The 9,522-nt window shown below is 51.2% G+C and overlaps 4 protein-coding genes across 4 annotated transcripts; 1 reads left to right on the top strand and 3 right to left on the bottom strand.

Annotated features, from left to right (window-relative positions):
* Positions 1-458: 458 nt before the first annotated feature.
* J3458_000017 (uncharacterized protein) lies at positions 459-3,125 on the bottom strand (the record flags this gene model as incomplete). The annotated part of the gene is made up of 5 exons (XM_066115902.1): positions 459-706; positions 770-1,185; positions 1,251-2,541; positions 2,610-2,865; positions 3,012-3,125. The coding sequence occupies 5 exons, from the start codon at positions 3,123-3,125 to the stop codon at positions 459-461; spliced, it is 2,325 nt and encodes a 774-aa protein (XP_065977782.1).
* A 419-nt stretch (positions 3,126-3,544) lies between these two features.
* J3458_000016 (uncharacterized protein) lies at positions 3,545-4,400 on the top strand (the record flags this gene model as incomplete). Its single annotated transcript, XM_007817612.2, has 2 exons — positions 3,545-3,593; positions 3,661-4,400. The coding sequence occupies 2 exons, from the start codon at positions 3,545-3,547 to the stop codon at positions 4,398-4,400; spliced, it is 789 nt and encodes a 262-aa protein (XP_007815803.2).
* A 257-nt stretch (positions 4,401-4,657) lies between these two features.
* On the bottom strand, positions 4,658-5,320 carry J3458_000015 (uncharacterized protein; the record flags this gene model as incomplete). The annotated part of the gene is made up of 1 exon (XM_066115901.1): positions 4,658-5,320. One exon carries the CDS (start codon positions 5,318-5,320, stop codon positions 4,658-4,660), a length of 663 nt encoding a protein of 220 aa, XP_065977781.1.
* A 63-nt stretch (positions 5,321-5,383) lies between these two features.
* On the bottom strand, positions 5,384-6,115 carry J3458_000014 (uncharacterized protein; the record flags this gene model as incomplete). Its single annotated transcript, XM_066115900.1, has 1 exon — positions 5,384-6,115. One exon carries the CDS (start codon positions 6,113-6,115, stop codon positions 5,384-5,386), a length of 732 nt encoding a protein of 243 aa, XP_065977780.1.
* Between the last annotated feature and the right edge of the window lie 3,407 nt (positions 6,116-9,522).

The following is a 9,522-nucleotide window of genomic DNA, read 5'->3' as shown; positions in this document are numbered from 1 at the left end:
GAATGGAGAAGCTGAGTGGTAGCTCGAGTCTTTCGTTAAAATTTGCCAAGGTAGATAGCTCTTGCGCTTGTCAGTGCTTCTGTGACACAGGGCCGCTCGTCGCCGGCTATTGGTAGTATTGTTAAGGTGCATCGTCGAGTATTCTGGGCGCGTTCCTCTCGGCCTGCCTCCAATGAGAAGGGAAGGCCCATGGAATTTGCCAAGAGCAGAAGAGCAGGGACTCTTCTTCTTAAGGACATAAAAGATTATGGAATCCTTGCGTCGGACCCCTATTCCGTGTGTTCAATGGAAAGACGCGGATTTTGCCCCGAGGTCGGGAGATAGGGTCAGAGTTCGCGCTGCCATGGGCGGAGCCACAGATGGCAAGAGAAAAAACCCAGCAGAACGGCGTAGCCCCTCTGGGGTAATTCTTCGATGTTGACTGCCTTACGGTCTTCTATAACCAACAGGTTATAGGTTCAAGTGGCTCGCCTACTTCGAATCAAGAGTTCTCGATACTTCTTCATGCTCGTACCAATCATGTTAATAAACGGCCACTGGGTATTACTCTCAAAAAAGTGAGCCCAGATACGGAGGACCGCCAGACTAAGTGTTGCAGGATTGCGGTCCAGGGTCTGGGGATCAGCATCGTCGTTATCAAACTCAATAGCCGTGTAAGCCTCGTCAACAATGCATCGAACCCAATGCAGAATCTTGTCCTCGCCATCTATTTAGCTAGTCAGCACCATTTCTTCTTTGAATGGGGAGGAGGGGGGGCTACATGACGCACCGCTGAGGGGCGTGGTCGGCGTTGACGCTGCCACGGAGGACAGCCATTTGCTGAGCAGTAAGGCACATTCGAGGACAGCAAGCGAGTGCCTCACGCTCCAGAAGAATGCTTGGCTTCTGGCAGCACGGTATACTCCTAGCCGTACCGGTATGCTTAGCATGTTCGCCGAGTAGAGCAAAGCAGAGATAACGCCAGTGCTGCGCTCTACTGCGGGAGCCCTGGAGATGGCATGGGCAACTCGTACGGGATCGCGGGTATCTAGTTGGCGATGGGGGCCCAAATGCAAGTATATACGTGCATAAGCCAAGCCTAGAAGTGAACTTGAGGTAAATGGGATGGGTCCGCTCTCATTATTAGGATCCAAACTGGACTCGGGGGCTTGCTGCCAGCCTGACGTCCATGATCGCAAGCCGCGCCTAGTTACGCCCGTCAACGCCAGAGCACAACAAGTAATGCAAGGATCCTTCTGGTGAGTACTTACTCTAGCTTTTCAACCTCCTCGGCAGGCAGAGACGCTAGGCGATCCATGACAGGCAGGGAAAGGTCGCGAACAATGTGTATCCGTTGCAGGAGGCCGTGTAATAAGACATAGTTCCCCAAGGGTGTCGGGATAGGATCCAACGGCGCGGCACCGTCCCGATTCCTTAGCAAGTGCGATAGTGCATCCTGGAAGAACTGCTGTTGCTTGGGAGTCTCATGTCTCGCGAGCTGCCACTGCAGGGCTGTCGTGGCTTTCCATTCCCTGGTAGAGCACGGCAATCTGAGATTTATCTCGTTGGTCCGTAACACGGGGTAGACATTATACGCGATACTGTGCGTGTGCAGGAAAGAGAAGGCCACCAACTTGGAGCGTCGTGTTACCTCTTGACGAATCCAGGCATGCCAGGCTGCCTTAAGACCTTCCTCGTCGTCAGTCGGTGCTCCGTTATCAGCCTGGCCCTCATCCTCACCGAGTCCAATGTACCGCAAGATTTCGACAAGTAGGCCCTGGAGAGCAAAGGCCTCGTGCAGCAGACTGACCTTCATCTCCCACGTACTGTAGGCCATGAGTGCAATGAGTGCACGCACCGTTTCCATGGGCTCCCAGGCGTCCCAGTCGCTCCCGCGAGCCTGTGCAGTCCTCTCGCCACTGGACACGCCTTGCAGATTCAGAAAGGGTCTGGTATTGGGCCCAAATTTATTCAGGTTGTGCACGAGTCTATCCATGAGGATAGCCTTGCCTGCATAAAACAGCTTCTCGGCGTTTCGATGCTCAAAGCAGTACTGCGCTCCAATGGCGGCAAGACCCAGGATGAGTTCCATGGAATGGTCCGACATGCGCCATGTGGGACAATGAATAAAGGGCATATGGGGATGAAACCCATCGAAGAAGGATGATATGTAGCGTGTGAGCGCGTGGCGGGAAGGGAACACAAAGTCCTGGTCGAGGACTTCTCGGAAGCTTTCGCAACATTCCTGAAGGTGAGCGTGTACCAGATCAGAAACCCTGTAAGGCTGAGGATCGGCTCGTGATGCACCGGACGCCCTGTATTCGACAATGTGAAGATGATTGGGCTGCCCAGGTGCTGATGGCAGCCAGGAGTTGAGTGGCGTCTCTGGACGACTCCTTGGTGTCGCTGTACCCGGCCGAGATGATCCATTCCCTCCAAGGGCGGGATCTACAGGCTCGTACACCTCATGTCTAGGGAAGTAGGGACTCCATTCCGTCGGCAAGCCAACGCCGTCGAGGAAACTGGTGAAATCGTGGAATTGCGCATCCAGCTCTATGCCTTCTACACGGGCGCAAGTCAGAGGGCCTGGCTGTACAAACCCATACTTGAGTCGGAAATACTAAACTCACCGTGACTGTAGAGGTGTGGGAAGAGCAAAGGCTGTGCAGGATCCGGAGCGGGACCGTTTCCATGTCCGATATTCCGTTGCTCCGGCGCCGACCCAAGCCCGGCTTCCGCTCCGGGTTCTAGGTGCGCCGCCAAGTTGCCGACATTCGACCCCTGAAGCCATACAGGGCCGTTCAGACGTTGGCCGGCCGGGGTATTTGGTGTCCCGTCTGCGCCTTCTGGGCTCTCTTGGGGTACATCTTCGTGCAGAGTGATGCGCTGATGACGCGTCAGCAAGTCGCGCCGCGCAAATGCTACTCCGCATTGATGACACCCGAACGGCTTCTCCTTTGTATCTGCAAAGAGTCAAGACATGTTTTGTATCGCTTTGGGGTACGGGGCAAACAGTGCTTACGGGTTCTCACATGCCGCTCCAAATGCTCGGTCCGCTTGAATGAGCGACCGCAATGTGGACAGAGTCTGTCTCCAGGCTCTCTTCGGCGTCTGCGCTTGCGTACAGGGTCGCTCTGGGACACCATCAAATCTGACGCATTACAATATGCACTGTAACATGGAGTGATGACGTTGGGGACGCCGGAATGGCAATGGAGTTGGAGGGATCTTGGGGGAGTTATGGGAGACTCCGGAACAGTGCTCCGTACCCCAATCCACCAAATCAGCCTAAAGACAGGAATGAAACTTTATTGGTTGGGTCTGACTCATAACTACCCCAAATATCTATCCCCAAGCGCTCAGGTGCTCTCTCGGGTTTATCCCGGCCGGAAAGGACGGAGTGTCGTGTTTGGGCTGTTTGCAAACAATACCCAGAGAGGGGCAGATTGTAGTCAATCGCAAAAAGATACCATTAGTGTTGATAAGGACTACTGCGCCAAAGTAATCTGGATATCAAATGTATCGTATGTGAGCGTCAAACCGGTAATACACGAGATCAGACACCATGTTTAGACTCCCAGGCGTGGCACTCATCACCGGTGCGGGTGGCACAGGTCTGCATCACTTCTCTCTGCTCCTGTGCAATCTAAACACAAGCGGCTAATACTGAGCCAAATGCAGGTATTGGCGCGGCTGTCGCAAAGGCTTTTGCCCGGTCGGGGTGTTCCAGGTTCGCCATCACAGACATTAATCCAACGTCACTGGAAGGCACTCGTGCCGCCATCCTTGAGATTAACCCCCAGGCTAGCGTCTCCAGCGAAGCAGGCGACGTGTCCGACGAAACATTTGTCAGTGAGTTTGTGTCGAAATCGACTGAGATCTTCACTCGCATAGACTACGCCGTGAGCTGTGCCGGTATCCTCGGTCCATCCCTGCGCTCTCACGAAACACCAGTATCAGAATTCGACAAAATCACCAACGTCAACTACAAGGGATCCTGGTTAGTCTCGCGCGCCGTTATAGGCCAGATGGTTAAGCAACAGTACCTCCCGGAGCACCCGGAGCAGCGTGGTGCCGTGGTCAACATTGCCAGCCAGCTAGGCCTCGTGGCCCAGCCGACTGCGCCTGTATACTGCGCGTCCAAGGCAGCTATTATTAACATGACGCGCTCTGATGCCATAGATTACTCATTGGATAACATCAGAGTGAATTGTGTATGTCCCGGCGTCATCGAAACACCCATGACAACGGGCTCTGATGAGGTTATAAAACGCCTCAGACCAGCCATCGACATTGCGCCGCTGCGTCGTATGGGGAGACCAGAAGAGATTGCTGATGCGGTTTTGTTCTTGTGCTCAAAGCAAGCGTCGTTCATACAAGGTCATGCCTTGGTAGTGGACGGGGGATACACGATAAACTAAGAATGCAAAGAATGAAGTGACGGTCGCTTATGTAGTTGAACTCTAACTCTAATGCTTTATATTCTAGATGCGTGATAATATAAAATAGCGTCTGTGACTCCATGTCCGCGTCAGATCTTGCGATTGTGGCTTTGTGTTCTTCATGACAATATTTTATACCTCTTGACCACAGAGCAAGACTAGTTACCCATCTCCAGAGCACTCGAATCAGCAAGTGCGAGGAACTTGACCTTTTCGAGCTCTCCGAAATCCAGTATTCAATTGTCCTCCGGAGAAGTTGCGCCAGTCAAAATCTGTCTCTCAGGCATGTCCAACCATGAGCACCTTCTTCTCCTGCCATCGATCTGCATGCCGACTGGCAGTCGAACATTTTGATCGTCCGCAGAGGAAAGAAACCCGACAGGAATCGACATGGCCGGATGTCCTGTGACATTAAGCACAGCCGTCTTGGTGGTCAAACCAATAGTGGGCTCAAAGGACTCGAGGACTGTTTTCCAGTCCGCATGCCGCGGCGCAACGAATGGCGTTGTGGGCAAGATAATGACGTCGTATTTGTCAAAGGCGCACTGGTACTCGTCGCGTATCTGACGGCCAATATTGAGCGTTTTTCTATACAGGCCAGGAAATTTGGCAGATAGGTAGAGTCCGTTGATCAGAGTATTCTTTGTTGACGGGAAGAGCTTCTGGAAGTTTGAGTTACTCCAAGGCAGCCGTGCCGTCTCCAACCCGGTTAATCCCAGACTTCTTCGACCTGTAGCACCGCCCAGGAGACCCGAGGAACCGGAAACACGCCGCTGAATTGTCCATACGGCCGGTCCCTGCAGATGGAGCGGAATAGAAACGTCCTCTAAAACAGCCCCAAGACGTGCGAGTTTTTCTGCCGCCGCCAGAACCTGATCTCGTACTCTAGGATCAATCATTTTAATGTGGAAACCTTCCGTGAGTAAGCCAACTTTGACTTCATTTAGGCGTGGACCGACCTGTTAAAGTGACGCGGAAAATCCAAAAGAGCCATGTTGGCCAGCGCCAAGAGACCGGTCATCTATGTCATCATAGCCTGCACTGGCATCTAAGCATACTGCCGTCTCCATTACGGACTTGCAGATTGGTCCGGCATGGTCATCAATAGGATCACAGCTGGCTATGCCGGTGAAAGGCACCAGACCATGGGCTGGTTTCAGCCCGACACATTCGCAGAATGAGGCCGGAACCCTGATGCTCCCGCCCTGATTGGTGCCGAGGGCGATATCAACACTTCCAGAGCCGACTAGTGCCGCGCCGCCGGAGGTGCTGCCGCCTGCCGAGTATCCAGTCTGGTAAGGTTTATGGATAATACCCTGTGCACTGGTGAATGACGCTGCCGAGTTGCAAAAGTTCTCGCATGTTGCTGTGCCTGCGGCATCCGCCCCAGCGTCTAACACTCTGGTGATGATGGTGGCATCAGCCTCCGGTGTCCACGCCGGGAAGGCATTGCTTCCAAAACTTAGAGGCACCCCGGCGACTGAGATGCAGTCTTTGACACAGACAGTCTTGCCCTTTAGTGAGACGTTGCCGCCTTTGGGGTAGTTCTCGCCTTGGATTCGGAAGCGGTATACCCAGGCATTGCCGAAATCCTGCTCACCCGGTCCTGGAAGACGCACGTTCTCTCGTAGATACTTCTTAGGCCCTGATCCTATAAACCGCGGCTGATCGTCAGCCAGCTGAAGAAGATACATCACGATAGTAGGGGTTTTCCCTCGTACAGCTATACTAGGTTTAGCTAATTAGCAGTATAATAGTATTTAGCACGTTTTCGCGAATTACTTTTAACTTTTAAAATTAATTAAAAACTTAATAATTAAGCCTTTTATAAGTATTTATATAATTTTTATTAACCTAATATATTATAAATAAAAGGTTATAAATAATATAGGTTTTCTTTATAACTTTATATATAAATTTCTTATTAAAAATAAGTAAGCGCTATATATATACGTGTTATGCTGTGTTTTCAGCCGGCTAACCGTTAGTCGCGGTTTATAGGATTAGGGCCTGAGTGGCTCTAAAACCATTCGCACATTACCGGGCTTGACAGGATTGTCTCTGAAGGTTGATTTAGCAACGAGAGTACGATTACATGTTAATTTTTCTTCAAGATACGTACTTTGAGATATTCTTGAAGAAGACGGACATTGCGGTGAAATGGGGCTCAGCCTGAAACTCTTGGATCTTCAGATAAGAGAATCGGCCTGGGGTTGTCGAAGGCTTCATACGGTGCTTGAAACCACTAAACCTGCCGGGACGTTCCGGGATCAGTGTAAGTTCTCAGTTAAGTACATAATCAGAAGCGTGGATCCAACGGTAGAGAGAAGAATTGAGCGTCCAAAGATACATTGACGATGTGTCTTCAGAGTGATGGAAGAGACACTCCGGTGAGGCGGAAACCGACTATTACTTGGAGTAAGCTTAGACATCTAGACTCTAATATCGCCGGGATTTCCTCCATGACCATGTCAGTTTCGTTTGGCCCTATTTCGTGGCTTGACTAGCCGGCATCATAATGACCCCATGGAGTTATACGCCAGACTCCAAATACTGCCAGATCAAGCGGGAAAAACCAAGTGGTTCAACCAGACTTCCTTTCCTGAACGGATTCCTGAGCCGTTGCTGCTTTAACCTGCTTAGCCCCAGAGCCTCAGCGAGCAGTTCTGAGGCCCCCTGAGTAAGCCATGAGCTACCCTGAGTTGTGCAAATTATGCCAAGTTCTAATGATGGCAATGATAGGGTCTAAATGCATTATGGGCTCCTATTGCATCAGAATCGGAAGCCTCGCAAGCAGAACGCACTATCCGGCTTGTAGTCTTTTTTTTTTTAAATCCCCGCTCTGCTGTGGCCTTGTTGTTGTTGTTGCTGTTCACAGGAACTATATTTGACTTTCCATATTTCGGAAATGGAAATAGTTCAAATTTGTTACACCTAAACACCTCACGTTGCGGATCCCTGACATTTGGTTTAGGTTATATTCCGATATTGGCATTGACTACAGAGATTATGGCATCTGTTGTGGTGCTGCCAGGCCTGGCGAGAGGCTCTGCCTGCCAGGCTTGGAGGCAGGATCCATACCTTTCGTGTGTTTTTTCCTTTTTCCTTTTTTTTTTTTCTTAAATTTAGGCTCGACAAAGCAACAAGCCAGAAGAGATGTCAGCACAACCCCTGCGTGGTGGTTGGAGGGAATCTGGTGCGCGCAGTCAAATGACCAACATGGAACACGGGGCAGATTATGCAGTGGTTTCCGCGTTCGATTTTGGAGTATGTAAGTGAATTTTAAGCGAAATATGGCTCACTGAGCCAGCCCTTAGTAGTGCCTGAGCAAGTGTGTCTAGAGGCGGTGATGGAAAATGCTAGTTTTTCCCGCCTAATACAATCTACCCCGATTCTCAACGCCCCGAAATACCAACCTACAAGAAGATGTGGACGGGCAGCTTTTACGATAATATCTTAGTCTGGTATCGGTTCCTCAGCGGCAATAATGTAATCCAATGGGCTATCCGACAGATTTTTGTGTCTTCGTCGACCGGATGAAGCAAAGCCTCACGGGTTGTGGGCAACAGCCTGCAAGAATAGAATGTAATTCTGTAGTTAGGTATCAAGTGTACTGGAAATTAGTTTTATCGCATTTATTGGAGCCTCGGTCATCACTGCTTGAGGACGAGAGGTGCGGCGAGTGCATCTTAGCCAAGCTAAATTACTAATATCCGTGTAGGGCCGCGTGAATCACACAGCACTTGTTTCCTGAGCCACGTCGACAACCAGTCTGCCTCTGAAATCAATAGCTTAATCAGCTTCCAGTATTTAAGGGATTCCCTCAAAGGGTACCTTTGTGGCGTGTGATCTTACGCCCGCTGTCTGGAGTACTCCCATCATTCTCTCGGGGGCCTGTCTGCTGGCAACATAGGTTCCCCGAATTGTGATTTCTTTGAAGACAACCGCACTGGAATCAAAGTGCCAGCCATTAGCCAGTAAGCCGAGAGCGCCCATCACACCCCGTACTCGTAATATCTTGAGCGCGAAGTCGTTGGCCGCGCCGGCGTCGGTACACACCACGGTGGCGGCAACTCCTTCGCCGTTTGTCAAGTCCTGACTTGCGACACAGCAACCGCATCTTCGGATGAGTCAACTATCAAAGCCGGCTGCAAGGCGTCTGGTACCTCCCTGGCAAGTCTGTCCCGCGGGGCGGTTGTCAACTGCTACTACGCGATAGATCATGGCGGCCGCACTCATGTTCACTTTAAGTGAGCAACCCCGACCTGATGGAGCTTGCGGCTACGGGGGGAACTTACAATTGAACGCTCAGATGTCCAAGGCCCCCTACTCCCACAATTGTGATAGTCTCGCCAGTAGCAAGTCCGGCCGTCGCCTTTTCCAGCGATCCCAGACAGTGGCACCAACGCACATTAACCGCGCGGCTTGCTCCATGGAGAGAGAAGGGGAAAGACGAACTATTGTATCAGGGTCAGCAACCATGTAGTCTGCAAACGCGCCATCATGATGGAAGCCGGCCGTCTCCCGTTTGTCGCAGAACCTAGGATCAAGCCGCTTGGTGGTCCGCCGTGTGAGATTGCAACCAGCGCAATGTGAAGTTGAGCACGCCAACACGATCTCCCTTATGCCAATCTCTATTGCAGTGTTTGCCAACCAGTGCAATAACACCAGCAGGTTTGTGAGATGGAATCATGCCCAGGGGCGAACCGAACTGCCCTTGGAGGACCTGAAGATCTGAGTGGCGAAATCCAGCGGCATGTACTCTGACGAGAACTTCGTTATCTTGGATCTCGGGGACAGTCTTCTTGACTATCTGATATGGTTTACCGTACTGCCGTCTGTTTCAATATGACGCACACTTGTCACGTTGCGATAGGCGGGACACACCTCCGAGATTTGAGCTGCTCTCATTATGGTGGGAATAATTGGCGCCATCATCAATGACATCGGATTTCGCAGTGTCCCGTGTGGAAAATCGGCTCGCAGCCACAAGCTCTGTATTTTGACATGTCTATACACTTCAGCTGCATTTCAAGTCGGCGTCCAATACCAGGCTGTGGCGCCCAAGTCTTACAAAGTTATGCCCCGAGATATGTGATGG

Source organism: Metarhizium acridum (genome assembly GCF_019434415.1).
Source record: "Metarhizium acridum strain ARSEF 324 chromosome Unknown scaffold_1, whole genome shotgun sequence".
In the NCBI taxonomy this organism is placed as follows: Eukaryota; Fungi; Ascomycota; class Sordariomycetes; order Hypocreales; family Clavicipitaceae; genus Metarhizium; species Metarhizium acridum.
Note: the sequence above shows the minus strand (reverse complement) of the source record. Positions and strands in the feature narration are given on the sequence as shown.